Genomic DNA, 16,453 nt, shown 5'->3' with positions numbered 1-16,453 from the left:
CCTGCTCTGAGGATGGTGTTTGTTACAAGGTTTGTAAATAAACACCTGACTGCAGAAGATGGAGGTGTTCTTTTCCTTCTTAGGCTTCAGTCACTCACACAGGATCACAGAATGATAGAAGTTGGAAGGGGCCTCTGGAGACCTAATTCAACCCCTCTGCTAGAGCAGGCTCACCCACAGCAGGCTGCCCAGCATCACAATGTCCAGGCAGGTTTGGAATCTCTGCAGAGGAGACTCCACAGCCTCTTTAGGCAGCCTGCACCAGGGCTCCAGCATCCTCACAGCTCAGTTTTTCCACCTCTTCAGATGGAAGCTCCTGGGTTCCAGCTTGTGCCCTTTACCCTTTCTCCTATTGCTGGGCACTACTGAAAAGAGTCTGGCCCCATCCTCTTGCCCCCCACCCTTTAGCTCTTGTTAAACAGCCCTAGGTCTCTCAGCCTTCCATCCTCACAGAGATGCTCCAGTCCCCCCAGCATCTTCAGAGCCTCCACTGGACTCTCTCCAGTAGTTCCCTGTCTCTCTTGAGCTGTGCCCACAATGAGGCAAAGCCAACTCCAGCAAAACCTTTTGTCTTGTAAGATGCACCCAGTAAAGCCCAGCAGCAGCTGGTGTGGTACAGTACCTGCAGCTGGAACAGCCCCAGGCAGCACACAAAAGGGGAAAAAGTAGAATTAAAGCAAGAGACAGGGAGAGACAGCTCCTTTTGCTTTTTTTTAAGCCCTGGAAGGAAAAGCCTCTGGCTAGCTTGGGATAAGATAGGGGGGAAGCACACACAGCTCCTTGCTGCTGCAAGAGATGCAGGGGAGATGTTTTGGAGGTTTGAGGGTATTGCCCACCCTTCTCCTCCTGGCATTCCAGGGGCAGGCAGAAGGACAGCACAACCTCCTTTCCCAGGGTACTTGAAAGCAGAGACAAACCACCCCCAGCATGGCACAGGGGAATCCCCTAACAGCAATGACTGGAATCAACAACATAAAATCATTGATATGAAATCCTCAGCCTAGGCAGCCTGCTGGGGGCAAGCATCACCCACAGCAAAGAGCTGGGGATGGGATCTCACCAGCCTCTGCTCTTTGCTTGGAGGTGCTGGACCTTCACACCACCTCAGTTTCCCCTCTTTGAATGGGACAAAGATGTTTTTCTACAAACATCTTCTCTACTTTGGGCTTCGAATGCTTGGGATAAGAACCAGAGGCTGCTGCAACCTTGGGGCTGTGCCTATGGCTGTCCCTCCCCACAGTGACCAGGACACCTACCTTCCAGATGCTGGCCTCCTTCCCATACACCACTGCCATGCTGCTCACTTTGTTGGACTTGATGAATTGCCTCTCGGTCTTGTTGAGCTCCTCTGACACAAAGCCCATGAAGGAGTTGTCAGGGGTGTGAGCTGGGGGAACACCAAGTGGGGAAGACTCATAGAATTGTCAGGGTTGGAAGGGACCTCAAGGATCAGCCAGTTCCCACCCCCCTGCCATGGGCAGGGACACCTCACACTACAGCAGGTTGCTCAGAGCCACATCCAGCCTGGCCTTAAAACCCTCCAGGGATGAGGCTTCCACCACCTCCCTGGGCAACCTGTGCCAGTCTCTCACCACCCTCATGGGGAAGAACCTTTTCCTAACATCCAATTTGAATCTACCCACTTCTAGTTTTGCTAGAACTTCATCAGGACTGGAGACCTAACCCCATTGCAGCACAGGGGCTGAGATGAGCCTTGCTGGAGCCTGGAGGAAAAAGGCCATGAACCTCCACCCAAGCAGCTTGTAAAGCACAAGAAGTTGCTTGAGCAACTCTAAAAAGTAAGGAAATTTTGAGGCTGCCAAATGGGCTTTGTCCAGCCAGGAAAAAGCAACATTTCAGTCACCCAGTGGGTCACCAGGCTCCTTTCAGACAAGCACATCTCCTTTCCATGCCACAGACAAAACCCCATCACTGCCTCTCATGTTTAGAACCCCAGCTGGAACCAAACCAGGGCTTTGCAAACAAAACTGCCTGGCACTTCCCCTCTCAGAACCTGGAGGGGCTGCTGGCTGTGCTGTGTGTTTGGCCCTGAGTGTGCTGGAACCAGCACCCCTGCATGAGGGAAAGTGCCAGCTCTCTCTTCTCAGAGCACTTCACAGGACCACAGTCTCACAGTATATCAGAGGTTGGAAGGGACCTCAAGAGATCATCCAGTCCAACCCCCCTGCCACAGCAGGATCACTCAGGGTAGTCTGCACAGGAATGCATCCAGGTGGGGTTTGAAAGTCTCCAGAGATGGAGACTCCACAACCCCCCTGGGCAGCCTGTTCCAGGGCTCTGTCACCCTCACTGGAAAGAAGTTTCTCCTCCAGTTGAGGTGAAATCTTCTATGTTCTAGTTTGACCCTGTTGTTCCTTGGCTTATCACTGCGCACCACCCAAAAGAGCCTGGCCCCCTCCACTTGACACCCACCCCTCAGATATTCATACACATTGATCAGATCCCCTCTCAGCCTTCTCTTCTCAAGACTACTTCACTTCTACAGCCCAAGACAGCCAAGCAGACCCAGGAGCTCCTTGCAGGCAGAGGGAAGCAGAAGCAGAGCTGGGGAGGATGGCACTGCCTGTGCATCATCTCCTGAAGGAGGTGAGATCTGCTTCTGAGGGGTCTGCCCCAGCCTGCTGCTGGCCCCCACTTACGGAACATGGTCATGAACTGGGTGGGCTGCAGGTTCCAGTAGCCCCAGTTGGTGCGGTAGCCGCGCAGGGTGGCGTACTCCTCGTGGTTGTAGGCTGGCTCCGTCCCGAAGGTGTCGATCACCCGCACACGGCACCTGGCACACAAGGCACAACCCCAGCTCCTCTCAGTCAGCCCCACTGCCAGGGACAGCTGGTGTCCACAGGCAGCTTGTCACAGGCTCACTGGGTGTTAGGGGTTGGAAGGGACCTCTGAGGATCGAGTCCAGCCCCCCTGCCAGAGCAGGGCCATAGGATCCAGCACAGGTCACACAGGAAGACATCCAGATGGGTTTTGAGAGTCTCCAGAGAAGGAGACTCCACAACCTCTGCGGGGAGTCTGTTCCAGTGCTCTGAGACCCTCCCAGTGAAGAAGTTCCTCCTCCTGTTGAAGTGGAACCTCCTGTGCTGTAGTTTCTATCCATTGCCCCTTGTCCTATCCCAGGGTGCAACTGAGCAGAGCCTGTCCCCTCCCTCCTGACCCCCAGCCCTCAGATATTTATAAACATTTATCAAATCCCCTCTCAGTCTTCTCTCCTCCAGCCCAACGAGCCCCAGGTCATCCCTTGCCTGCTCCCTGAGCAGAGGGTGCAGGAATGTCCTGAGCAGCCCTTTCCACTCTGCTGCTCCCTCCTGTAACCAGCAGCTTCCCCTTGCAAGGCTTTCATCTCCTTGATGGTTATGAGAGTGATGCATCTCCTGAAGACCTGTTAATGTTTTTCCCAATATCCTGGGAACGCTGAGGCAGGCATTAGCAGCACAGACCAAGGGGAGAAAGGGAGCATCAAGCAAGGGGAAGAGCAAAACAAGCAGAATGTGAGAGCAAATGCATTTATAATAAAAGCAATAACACCACTTGTCATTTCTCTCTCTAATAAAATTGTGGAGGATAGTGGAAGAGATGGGAGAAAACATAATAAATAGCAGGGCTATCAGCACTAAATTAAATTGCATATTTTCCTGCCTGGTGATGTACCAGGGGACAATGACATTTGTCTTGGTGCTGAAGGAGCTGGAGATAGAGCTTCTTGCAAACACAAAAGGTTCAACACTGTGGGGTGGTCACTGCTGCCTGCAGGTGCTTGGAGCAACACACACACCCCACAGGCACATGCAGGGTGGGGGTTTCTTCCCCAATTCAGACTATTCTGGTGGGGTTTCATCTTAAACACCTGAAGCTCCAGGCTGAGCAGGTCACCTCATGCCATGGCAGCAGGACACACAGCAAGGCACCAGCTGGCAGAGCCAAAAATCAAAGGTGGAACCCAAGGGTCTGACTCCTCAGATGTGGGGGCTACCCTTCAGGGTCATCAGCATTAGTCTTTGCTAATTAATGAACTGGAGAGTAAGAGAGGGAGTGGCTCTGCTTACCTGTATTTCTTAAAGGAGAGCCCCATGTGCTGCTTCATCTGCTGGAGGCCGTGGTAGTCGGTGTAAATCAGGTCAAAAGGCAAAGGACTGGTCAAGGGGCAGTTGCCTCGTCCTGGTGGCACCCCTAAGTGACTGGGGAGAAGCAGGAGGAACAGATCAGCCCCCAGCACCACCAAAGGTCTGCAGCACAAACACTCATTTCCCTGCCCAGTGGTTAACAGGGGCCGGCAACCAGCTTCCCCAGTTGATGGAGGGGAAGGAGGATCGTTCTCCTCTCTCCAGCCTTTATTTCTTAGGCAAAAAATCAGAGGGTTTGGGGAGTAGTCCTGGTCCCTCTCCATCTGTGCACTTGTTCCAGCTGAGCCTCTTCTCCACATGGATGAAGAGGCTTTTGCAGAGCCATGTAGCTGTGGTGCTGAGGGACGTGGTTCAGGGGTGATCTGGCAGCACGGGGTTCACGGCTGGAGATCTTAAAGGTCTCTTCCAAACAAAATGATTCCATGACTCCTAGCCAAGGCTCACCAGCATCTCTTTCAACACTTGCACTCCTCAGGACCTCTCTTGTCAGAGACACCACATTTTGTTTGCTTTCACTGCAACCCCACCAGTGACAGACTTGTAAAGCCACTTCCTTCCCCTCCTCCCTGCCTGCAAGGCTCCCAGCTTAGCTTGACTGCGTTCCCAGCCTCAGATCTCTCTGAGCAGACACCACACACTCCCTCTCTTACTCTAGTCTTCAAAGGTAGCCACCACATCCCAGAGCACCCTCAGCTTCTCCTTGATTCTAGGGGCACCTGGATCACCAGCTGTCCTATTCAGAAAGATGGGGAGGGACTCTTTGTTAGAGGTGTAGTGATAGGACAAGGGTTACAGCTTTAAACTGGAAAAGAAAAAAAAAAAAAAGAAAAGGTAGATTTAGGTTAGTAGGAAGAAATTCTTCACTGTGAGGGTGCTGACACAGGTTGCCCAGAGAGGTTGTGGATGCTCCATCCCTGGAATCGTTCAAGGTCAGGTTTGGGGGCTTTGAGCAGCCTGGTGTAGTGCAAGATGTCCCTGCCCACGGCAGTGGGGTTGAAACTAGGTGATCTTAAGAGATCCTTCCAACCCAACCCAAAGCAGTTTGTGATTCTGTGATTTGTGAACCAGTTCAATAAATCTGGGCCAGCTGGACCCGGGGTCTCTCTCAGTGGGTTTTCAGCCAGTTCCTTACACCACAGTCACGCTCAGCCCCTCGCCCTTCCTCTGGTGGATAAAACACAGCAAGAAACCCCAGCTAAACTAGATCACCTGCAATCTCTTTATCAGGACAAACACAGCAAGAAACCCCAGCTAAACTAGATCACCTGCAATCTCTTTATCAGGACAAACACAGCAAGAAACCCCAGCTAAACTAGATCACCTGCAATCTCTTTATCAGGACAAACACAGCAAGAAACCCCAGCTAAACTAGATCACCTGCAATCTCTTTATCAGGACAAACACAGCAAGAAACCCCAGCTAAACTAGATCACCTGCAATCTCTTTATCAGGACAAACACAGCATGAAACCCCAGCTAAACTAGATCACTTGCAATCTCTTTATCAGGACAAACACAGCAAGAAACCCCAGCTAAACTAGATCACCTGCAATCTCTTTATCAGGACCATCAGTTACCTTGCTGCCAGGGTGATATGTGATTAATCTGGCATGGGACAAGGCTGGCAAGCCTGCAGCATGTCTCCTTCCATTTTCAATTACCTCTGTGCACTGATGAATCCCTCTCTCTCCAAAGCTGTTCCACTAAGTGTACGACTGCTGTCAGCCTGACAGCCCATCTGCTTGTCTGGACCATGTTTCCACCTCCTCAGAAAAAAAAAAAAAAAGGCTGTGACACCTTCCAGCTTCAGCAGGTTTCTCACAAATCCTTGTTACATGTACTTGTGACTGCTGAGTGCCAGCTTGCTCAGCAGTACACCAGATCAGCTCTTCAGCTTTGGTGTTCTTGTGCTCTTCCCCTCCTCAAGACTAAAGAGATTCCTTACCTTCACCCTCATGACCCAAGTCACACCCAAACAGCAACAGCAGCACCCTCAAGGGCACCCAAAATGTTGAGCTGGTTTGTCCTGCCCAGCTCTGCCCCACTCCCACCATGCAGCTGCCCTGGTTTGCTCTTGGTCCTTCCAACAGAGCTGTGGAACTCCTGCATTATTCTGTGAGTCTGAGCTCAGACAGTGTGAAACCTCACCCTTAACCCCTGCCTGCCAAGACTCTTTTCTTCTTTCTTCACTTACTCCTAGCACCTATTTGGAGATGGGAATTTATCCCAGGCATCCTTGGCAGTATTTTCCCTTTTCTTCAGAATAAAAGGTCCAGACAGGATTTACCTACCCAGGATTTGATATTTGGAGATGGGAATTTATCCCAGGCATCCTTGTTAGTATTTTCCCTTTTCTTCAGAATAAAAGGTCCAGACAGGATTTACCTACCCAGGATTTGATATTTGGAGATGGGAATTTATCCCAGGCATCCTTGGCAGTATTTTCCCTTTTCTTCAGAATAAAAGGTCCAGACAGGATTTACCTACCCAGGATTTGATATTTGGAGATGGGAATTTATCCCAGGCATCCTTGTCAGTATTTTCCCTTTTCTTCAGAATAAAAGGTCCAGACAGGATTTACCTACCCAGGATTTGATATTTGGAGATGGGAATTTATCCCAGGCATCCTTGTTAGTATTTTCCCTTTTCTTTGGCATAAAAGGTCCAGACAAGATTTACCTTCCCAGGATTTGATGTTTGGAGATGGGAATTTATCCCAGGCATCCTTGTTAGTATTTTCCCTTTTCTTTGGCATAAAAGGTCCAGACAAGATTTACATTCCCAGGATTTGAAGTTTCCCTCTATGTGACCTCTCTTGCTGGTTCTCCTAATTTGTCTGCATTTCCCCTTCTGAACCTGAGAATCCATTTTCCAGCCCTACCTAGGTTTTATCTGTGGCTCAGTTGAATCTTGATTGGACACACAGTCCAAGAGTCCATCCTCTGAGGAGCACTTCCATCAGGTCCTCATCCCTTGCCTACACCTACAACCATGCACAGCATCTCATCTATCAATCCCACATCTCCTTGCAGAGGAAATCAATGGCTCTCCCACCCAGGGAACAGTCAAGTGATAAGTTATCAGCAGCACTTCCTCTCCAACCTCTCACCAGTCTTCAACAGCAGAAAAGGTCACACAGCATCACAGAGCACACTGGTTGGAAGGGATCTCTAGAGATCATCTAGTCCAATGCCTCTGCAGTGAGCAGGGACATCCCCAACTAGATCAGGCTGCTCAGAGTCCCAAACTACCTGACCTTGAATGTCTCCAGGGATGGGGCCTCCATCACCTCCCTGGGCAACCTGTTCCAGTGTTCCACCACCCTCAGAGTAAAGAACTTCTTCCTCATGTCCAATCTAAATCTGTCCTTCTATAGTTTAACACCACTGCCCCTTGTCCTAGTGCTACAAGCCCTTGCAGAAGTCCCTCCCCAGCTTTCTCATAGGTTCCCTTTTGTAGCCAGTGACATTTGTTGGCTATTACATATATGATGAAGGAGGCTCTTGGCTTGCTCCTGGCCATATCTTCCTCTCTTGATACCTCCTGCAAGCCCTTAAACATTGGGCACTATCAAGGAACTCAGCCAGCAGCTGTGTCTTAAATCAGGACAGTCACAAAGGTCCTTCTTCCAGCCCCATCCCAACCTCAGACCTGCTGAGGGTCATCCCAAAATCCTGACCAAGACTTCAGGGAGCGAGCAAACCTGGAACCACACCGTCTGTCAAAGCCAGGAGAGCCAAAGAATTCCAGTTTAAGGCAAAGAGCTGCATTTGCAGCTGCTTCATTGCTCTTGTCGGAAGGAACAGAAGCATCAGCTGAGGGCAGCCTGGCTGGGTCAGCCAGGGGGGAAACAGGGCACACTTGTAGCACTTTTATGCAGCATTTTTTACATGACACAGCTGATTGGGAAGATGGCAGGGACAGGAAGGCTCTCACCTCCAACAGCCACTGTGCTGGTTTGAGGCCAGCCAGAACATCTCTTGCCCCGAAAGGGACAAAAGAATGACACACGCAAACGGATTGGAGAGTGATGGAAAAAGTTTAAATGGAAAAGCAATTGGTGAAGCTACAGAAAACTACAAACTACAAAGCATAGTGGAAAAGAACATCCTAAAGCATACAGAATCCCCTCACAGGATTCCCAAAAGCTTCCCAATCCTTCCCTTCTTCCCACCTGAGGGTCTACCCAACCCCTCAGGGCTCTTCCTTCCCCCCCCCCCCCTGCTAGGCAAGTCTCAGGCTGGCCAGGTCTGAGACTGCCCCCCCCCCTCCATTCTCCTCCTGGCATTAGGCCTAGTCAGGCCTAAGAGGCCTTGAGGATACTCCCCCGGCACTACCTGATAAGAGAGGACATCTCCCAGGGGAGCAGAGGGAAGAAAGAGGAAGAGAATGACTCTGCAGATGGCCTTATAGGGTGCAGGATTTATGGGTAGAAATACGTCGTTTCCTGTGTCCACCCCTGTGGGTGGGCACCCAGGACACCAGAGGTGTATCTCATGCAGCAGTGGCAGGGGGCATCCAGCATCAAGCCACCTCACTACCATAAGCAGGGCAAGGAGGAGACTCACCCCTCCCAGGGAGGCCAGAGGGGAATTGTTAAGCCGGTAAAAATCCCCAGGATTTTATAGAAGCCATAGTAAATATCACATTCTTTTTCCCCTCACATCCCACCTGCCTCATCCTCAGCCACCAGCCAAATGGCAATGCTGATTTACACCAACCTGGAGCTGCAGTGGAGCATCTCAGTTGGTCCATAAACCTTGTATTCAACTAAAAAAAAAAACCAAAAACCCAAACCATGACACTTCTCCTGCAGCACCTCCCATCCTCAAGCTGCTGCATTACAAAATCATCCCCGATTCTCAAAAGCCCTAACCAAGCTGGACAAGGGGCTGTGGGAGATGGCAATCAGTGTATCTCACACTGAAGCCTCCAAAGAACTTTTCAATCGTTGGGTAGAGCAGGTCTGGCTCCCTCAGCTCCTCTTCATCACCTGGATCAGCTGCCTGCCCCCTCTCTGGCTCCATTTATACTCTCAGCACCAAGGCTGGGAGGCAGGAATAGGTTTAGTGGCCATGGAGGTCTTAGGTTGGACTTGATGACCTTAGAGATCTTTTCCAACCAAAACAATTCCGTGATTCTAAAAGCAGGAGCAGTGTCTTTGAGGCAGAGCTTCCCTTTTATCCTTCCTAAAAACTTTCCAACCACTGATTTTATTATTCCAATCATGCAAATCCAGGCTGCACCTCTGAGGTGGGGAGCAGGGGAGGAGTGGATTGGGGTTTTTTTTCCCCCCCCATTCCTCCTTATTTAAGCATTCTTTATTCAAGCTTTCATCACTTGCCAGTTAAGTCAACTAATTTTCTACTAAACCCAATTTCACTCATGGTTGGAGTGAAATTTCCCTGATTTTTCCTTGTGCCATGTACTATTAATGGTGCTTGAAATTATGCAGATAAAATTGATGAGTGTGGAAGCCTCCTCCTCAGCCAGAGCAGCCAACAGATTTGTCTTGGAAAACTGCTTGATTCAAGCTCCTGGAGAAACCTTCCAGGCCAGCCCAGCCAAGGATGGGGACCAGCTCAGCACCTCTGAAGCCCCACTGGCTTGTCCTGTCTTGACATCCAGGATTAGTGCATCAGCTCAGCTGACTGGAAGGAATCACAGAGTGGTAGGGGTTGGAAGGGACCTCTAGAGCTCACCTAGTCCAAGCCCCCTGCCAATGCAGGATCACCTAGGACAGGCCACACAGGAATGCATCCAGGTGGGTTTGGAAAGCCTCCAGGGAAAGAGACTCCATGACCTCTCTGGGCAGCCTGCTCCAGGGCTGGGTCACCCTCACAGTAAAGAAGTTCCTCCATTTGCTGAGGTGCTGTGCTGGTTTGAGGCCAGACAGATCCTGTCTTCCAGCCTACACCCATTGCTCCTTGTCCTACTACTGGGCACCACTGAAACCATACTGTCACCTTCATCTTGACACCCACTCCTCAGAAAGAAGAGAGCTCAGCCACTGCTCCCCCAGTGAGGACACAGGGTTTGAGTGCAGCCATGCATGGCAGGAAGAGCCAGGGACTTGCAGGGCACCTCTGTCCTGCAGCCACACAGCCACCAGCCCTGCAGGCAGCATCCCTGGGGAACAGGGTGTCAAAGGGAGCCTCTCCCATTCCCAGCTCTAGCCAGGTGTCAGGGGACACAGGTGATGCAGGTGATGCACACAGGTGATGCTGTGCTGTGACAGCAGGGGACTAACACTGCTCGGATCCAGTGTCAGGGCCCTGCCCCAGACACCTTCACCTCAGCCCTGTGCTCCTCTTTGGGAGGGAGCAGCTGAAGCAGCTTCACTCCAAACGGATGCAAGCACTGAGCTTGCCTCTCTGCCAGCTGCCTCCACCAGCTGTGCCCACTCCAGAATAAATCTACAGCAGCTTCTTGTGTCCTCTGATGTTCCCCTCATAGGTTCTTTAATCAAGCAGGGGCTGCCTTCCCTTCCTGCCTCCCTGAGATCAGATGACTGTGGGGTTATCTTTACATCCTGCTGACCTATTTTCAAATTAACCCAACATTTCCTTTCATGTTATCACTCCTGGGGCTGGAAATTCCAGCACTAAATGGATCTCCTGGGCACCTGCTGGCAGGCTGGGGCAATGACCTGTATTGCATTTAATTGCATCCTCTCTGCCCACGTCTGCTGCTGTCAGCAGGGCAGACTGCAGCTGAGCAAAGGGAGGAGAGCTTCTGGCCTTTCTGTTCCATGCCTTCCCCCACCTACGAGAGCCCAGCAAGCACAGGACCATTATCCAGGGGATGAAAGGTGCAGGAGCTGAGTCCAGGTGGCTCCTGGTGGGTCTGTGATGAGCCCATCATGAACAATTTAAAGTGCAGACTGGAGCCCAGGAAATGAACACCTCCTTGCCTGGCATCTTCTGCCAGCTCTTCCTCCTGCAGGAAGGGAGAGGATGACCTCAAAAGCAAGGTTTAACAAGCAGCTGCAGGATGCTTTTTAAGCCACCTGCACTGGTCTTACTTTTGCAGCACTTTTGCATCTGGGCTGCTTCTCTGACCCCTCACTGATCCCATGTGGCACAACCCTACCCACCTGGGGGGTGAGGTTCAGCAATCTACTTATCTACTTCCAAGGTTCAAAGCAGCCTTGTCTTCCCATCATGGCAGGACACAGCACCTGCTGGAAACCTGTGCAGCATGTCCCCACAGGAGAGCTGAAGACTTTGCTGCTGGTCTGAGTAGCAGCAGCTCCAGAAGTTCCAGGAAGGGCTCTGCCAGGAGATCCCTTCTGCCAGGAGATGCCCTGGAAGATATTTTTGCTGGGCTGTAAAGATAAGGAGTGAAGATGCTGGATGCTTTGCTGGATTGAAAGCCTCCAGAGGTGGGAGGTCTATGGTCCTGTGGGGCTGGAGGTTGGGTATAATCCAGGTGCTCCTGTTTGGACCATCTCTGGGTGTGGTGACACCTCCATTCTCTCCAACCTCTCCAGCCCAGCGGGGCTCTGTGTCCCTGCAGGGAGGATCAACCCTTCCCACACAGCAAGTGCAACCTCATCTCACCTACAGGAATCACCCAGCAATTAGTAAGCTTATGAAAACCTTTATGTGACAAAGCAGAGGTTTCTGGGATGGCAAAGCAGGCAATGAGCAGCTTCTCACCTGGCTACAAAACAAGTGTGCTTCACAAAGGGGAGAAATCTAACAGCTCAGTGAGTCCTGCTAATTCAGGAACCTTCCCCTCCTACAAAATAAAGCCCTCAAAGGTGGAAGAAATCTCTCTCCACTCCTCCTCACCACGGCAGGACAGCTCATCCCTTCCTTCTCCTCATGGAGCTGCCCCCAGCGAAGCTCCAAGCTGCCTCCATGGAGGGGAAGCTGCTGGGAAGCTGCTGCAGTTAAAGGGAGCAGCTTTTGTCCTTTCCTCTCACTGTACCCAGCTTTTAATCGTGGAGCTACACAGCTGCAACTCTGCAGGCAGCAGTACCTAGCTGAGGAGAGGAGGAGGAGCAGGAGAGGTGATGGGACCCACCAGCCTCTGGTGAGAGCAGAGTCAGACCCTGGAGATGCACAGGAAGCTGCCAGAGCAAATAGCTCTTTCTGGTCAGAAATTCAGCAAACAGTGAAGAAACTTCCCAGGACAGGGAAATAAATCCTTGAGCTCAGGCAGGGAGCAGTAGCAGCTGAGCACTCACATGCTCACAGTGCACACAGCTGTCTCCTCCTGTCCCAGAATGGAGAGACAGCCAAATCTTCAGAGGTACCACTCCAGCAAAGCCAGTCTCTACCTACAGGCACCCCAGCCCCCTGTCTAACCCATCACCTAAGATATATCTGCTGGAAATGTGCCCCAGACTGGAGAGTCCAGTAGAGCTCAGCCACACAGTGGTGTGACCAGCATTTGTGTAACCTCTTGGCTCAGCCTTCACCATCTCTGCCTTTGCAGGGGCTTGCAGGGATCAAATACCCACAACTGTTGGCACCCTCATCAGCTCCCACCAAGATCTGTAATCAAGCATGCAGCCTCTCCAAAGTCCACAACATCCCACACACCACCATGGCCCAGCATGAACTTCAAAAGCTTGGCCAGAAAAAGAACAGCCCAGCAGCCCTAAAAGCTCACAGGAACACTTGCTCTCCAGTGAGGGGAACATCTGAGGCTCAGGATTCCTCCCCACCAGTGTGGAGCTCATAAATCCCACAGCCACATCACACACCTCCATCAGGACCACAAGCAACTGGTCGCTTCTGGCTGTTTCCACAAGCAGTTCCTGGCTCCCCTGGCACAATGGCAGGGCTGTGTTTGCCAGCTGGCGAGGGAAGGTGAAGCCTGCAGCCTGGGCATCACACAGGGTTTCATCTGAACAGATGCAAGACAGAAATATGGCTTTTATCTGCCAGAAAATGATTCGAAACACTGCTGTCTGGACATGATGTTTCCCTTTGAATGGCCTCTTTTGCAGTCTGAGTGCACCCCAGGGGCTGGGAAACAGCAGCTGCAGGCAAGTGCCAGGCAATGAGAGGAGAGCAGTGGCTGTGGGAGCTGAGCCTTGTCCCAGAGGGGTGACAGCTCTGCTGTGGTGCAGGCTTTGCTGTGGTGCTGGCCCTGCTGTGGTGCTGGCTCTGCTGTGGTGCTGGCCCTGCTGTGGTGCTGGCTCTGCTGTGGTGCTGAGTCTGCTGTGGTGCTGGCCCTGCTGTGATGCTGGCTTTGCTGTGGTGCTGGCTCTGCTGTGGTGCTGAGTCTGCTGTGGTGCTGGCCCTGCTGTGCTGCTGGCCCTGCTGTGATGCTGGCTCTGCTGTGGTGCTGACCCTGCTGTGGTGCTGACCCTGCTGTGGTGTTGGCTCTGCTGTGGTGCTGACCCTGCTGTGGTGCTGGCCCTGCTGTGGTGCTGGCTCTGCTGTGGTGCTGGCCCTGCTGTGGTGCTGGCCCTGCTGTGGTGCTGGCTCTGCTGTGGTGCTGGCTCTGCTGTGGTGCTGGCTCTGCTGTGGTGCAGGCTCTGCTGTGGTGCTGACCCTGCTGTGGTGCTGACCCTGCTGTGGTGTTGGCTCTGCTGTGGTGCTGGCTCTGCTGTGGTGCTGACCCTGCTGTGGTGCTGGCTCTGCTGTGGTGCTGGCTCTGCTGTGGTGCTGGCCCTGCTGTGGTGCTGGCTCTGCTGTGGTGCTGAGCCTGCTGTGGTGCTGGCCCTGCTGTGGTGCTGGCCCTGCTGTGATGCTGGCTTTGCTGTGGTGCTGAGTCTGCTGTGGTGCTGGCCCTGCTGTGGTGCTGGCTCTGCTGTGGTGCTGGCCCTGCTGTGATGCTGGCTTTGCTGTGGTGCTGAGTCTGCTGTGGTGCTGGCTCTGCTGTGGTGCTGGCCCTGCTGTGGTGCTGGCTCTGCTGTGGTGCTGAGTCTGCTGTGCTGCTGGCCCTGCTGTGATGCTGGCTCTGCTGTGGTGCTGGCCCTGCTGTGGTGCTGGCCCTGCTGTGGTGCTGAGTCTGCTGTGGTGCTGGCTTTGCTGTGGTGCTGGCTCTGCTGTGGTGCTGAGTCTGCTGTGCTGCTGGCCCTGCTGTGATGCTGGCTCTGCTGTGGTGCTGGCCCTGCTGTGGTGCTGGCTCTGCTGTGGTGCTGGCTCTGCTGTGGTGCTGGCCCTGCTGTGATGCTGGCTCTGCTGTGGTGCTGAGTCTGCTGTGGTGCTGGCTCTGCTGTGATGCTGGCTTTGCTGTGGTGCTGGCTCTGCTGTGGTGCTGGCCCTGCTGCAGCCCTTCATAGAATCATGGAATGGTAGGGGTTGGAAGGGACCTCTGAAGATGATTGAGTCCAACCTCCCTGCCAGAGTAGGATCATCTAGGGCAGGTCACAGAGGAGCACATCCAGATGGGTCTTGAAACTCTCTAGAAAAGGAGACTTCATCATTTCTTTCGGCAGCCTGCTCCAGGGCTCTGTCACCCTCACGTTTCCTCACGTGGAGGTGGAACTTCCCACGTTCCAGTTTGCCTGTTGCCCCTCATCCTGCCACAGGACACCCCTGAAAAGAGACTGGCTCCTTCTTCACCCCCACCCTTCAGATGTTTGCAACCATTAAATAAGATTCCCTCTCAGCCTTCTCTTCTCCAGGCTAACCAGCTCCAGGTCTCTCAGCCTTTCCTCATTAAACTGATGTTCCAGTCCTTTCATCACCCTTGTAGCCTCTGTTGGGCACTCTCCAGTATGTCCCTCTTGAACTGGCCACAGCTCCTTCAGGGCAGGACAAGAGCTGGCAGGAAGGGACACGAGCACATGCTTAAATTAAGTGCCCTGCTATGGCCAGCACTGGGAATTCAAGACTTGACACTGGACCAACTAAGCTCCAAGAACACTTTGTTGTATTCTGACCCAATGAGGCATCAAATCCTCTTTCCTTCAACTTTCTGTCCTGCCCTCTGAGCAGTTAATTTCCTGCAAAAAGTACCTTTGAGCATTGCTGAGCTCCCCATGGCTCCCAGTAGCTCCCCAAGCCCCTCCTATAGCCCTGCAAGAGCAGCTGGAGATGTCAGTACAACCATTACCATGACCTAAGGGCAGGAGTAGGAGCTGGAGGTCCCCACAGCTCCCACTGAGCCCCTTCTCCTGGAGGGGAAGGCTGAGTTCATTCCTCCAGCCTGCCCCTGGGGTGTGGCTGCTCCAGAGGAAGAGTCTTGGTTTAATGCAGCTTCTGCACAGGTGCAGCCACTGCTCCAAAGCACTGCTTGTGATCTTCCAACATCTACCCTGAAGCTGCCCCATTAACAACCCAGCTCAGGTCCTTCAGGCACTTCCCACTCCTCCCCTCCACACACCAGCCTCGATTCTCACCTCTCTGGAAGCAGATTTTGGCTACCAAAGCAGCACAAGGGGAGCTTCAGCAAGGATCAAGTGTTTGCACTCAGATTTGGGATGCCTCTTCCCTCCTTGCTTTGAGACAGAGCTCAAAATGCTGCTGGCTCCATCCACTGCCCCTACCCACCCAGCACAAACCTTGGGTGGAACTCAGCTCCTGACCCCCTGGCTCCAGCCTGATGCTTTGTCTTGCCCCTGGGAAGCTGCAGATGCCCAGAGATGCTTTGCACCAGCCACCACATCATCCTCTGTCTCACCCCTCACATGTCAAGATGCATCAGAAGCAGCTCACAAATGTGCTGGGACATGCAAAAGAGGACAAACACCTGCCCTGAGTTCAACTACAGGAGAAAAATTAGCCTCTGGCAGGACACAGCAGTGGAATTCCCAGATGTCTGAGGTCTACAGTGGGTAAAAGATAAGGCAGAGAAGGAAAGCCAGGGCTGAGCTCAGAGGCTTCGATCTCAGACCTCTCAGGGGCATTTGGACAGCTCCTAGCTGAGCCAGGAAGTACACTTGCAGATCCCCAGAGCTCCTTGGCTTCACTCCAGATTAGAATTGGTCCCCAAACAAGGACAAGAACCACTTCACACTCTGGCTATTCATTGCTTGGCATCTGCTATTCCCCCCACCATGCAGAAGTGCCTACCACGACATGGTCACACTTCCAACCTGTTTTTTATCCCCAGACCTCCATCAGCAATTTTTTTTTTTTGGGGGGGGGGTGGGGGGGGGGAGGGGGTGGGGAGGGTGGGGCAGAGACTGATTTTTCCTCCTAATTTGCCTGATTCCCAGCATTTCAGACCCAATCCTGCCCACTGCCTGCGGGTGCTGCTGCATTGCAATCAATAGAGATGCTACCAACGAGCAGCTCTCAGATAGCTCCTGGCTGGAGTGTGTGCAGGCAAACCTTCCACTGATCCCTTGCCAATGATCAATGCACATGGAAAAATCAGCTCAGAAATTTGAGGAGAAAA

At 52.5% G+C, this 16,453-nt stretch overlaps 1 protein-coding gene across 2 annotated transcripts in view; it reads right to left on the bottom strand.

The window, feature by feature from the left end:
- The window catches only part of MGAT5B (alpha-1,6-mannosylglycoprotein 6-beta-N-acetylglucosaminyltransferase B), an 86,669-nt gene that overhangs the window by 18,299 nt on the left and 51,917 nt on the right, over positions 1-16,453 (bottom strand). The window contains exons 9-11 of one of the 2 annotated variants that reach the window (XM_054393817.1): positions 4,068-4,199; positions 2,661-2,794; positions 1,251-1,387 (exon numbers count right to left, since the gene is read on the bottom strand). In XM_054393817.1, the coding sequence (XP_054249792.1) occupies positions 1,251-1,387; positions 2,661-2,794; positions 4,068-4,199 (403 nt within the window). The remainder of the gene's footprint in view (positions 1-1,250; positions 1,388-2,660; positions 2,795-4,067; positions 4,200-16,453) is intronic. The other variant, XM_054393818.1, reaches the window with a different exon arrangement.

This window comes from Indicator indicator, chromosome 29 (genome assembly GCF_027791375.1).
Source record: "Indicator indicator isolate 239-I01 chromosome 29, UM_Iind_1.1, whole genome shotgun sequence".
NCBI lineage: Eukaryota > Metazoa > Chordata > Aves > Piciformes > Indicatoridae > Indicator > Indicator indicator.
This window is presented reverse-complemented; position numbering and strand designations above follow the sequence as displayed.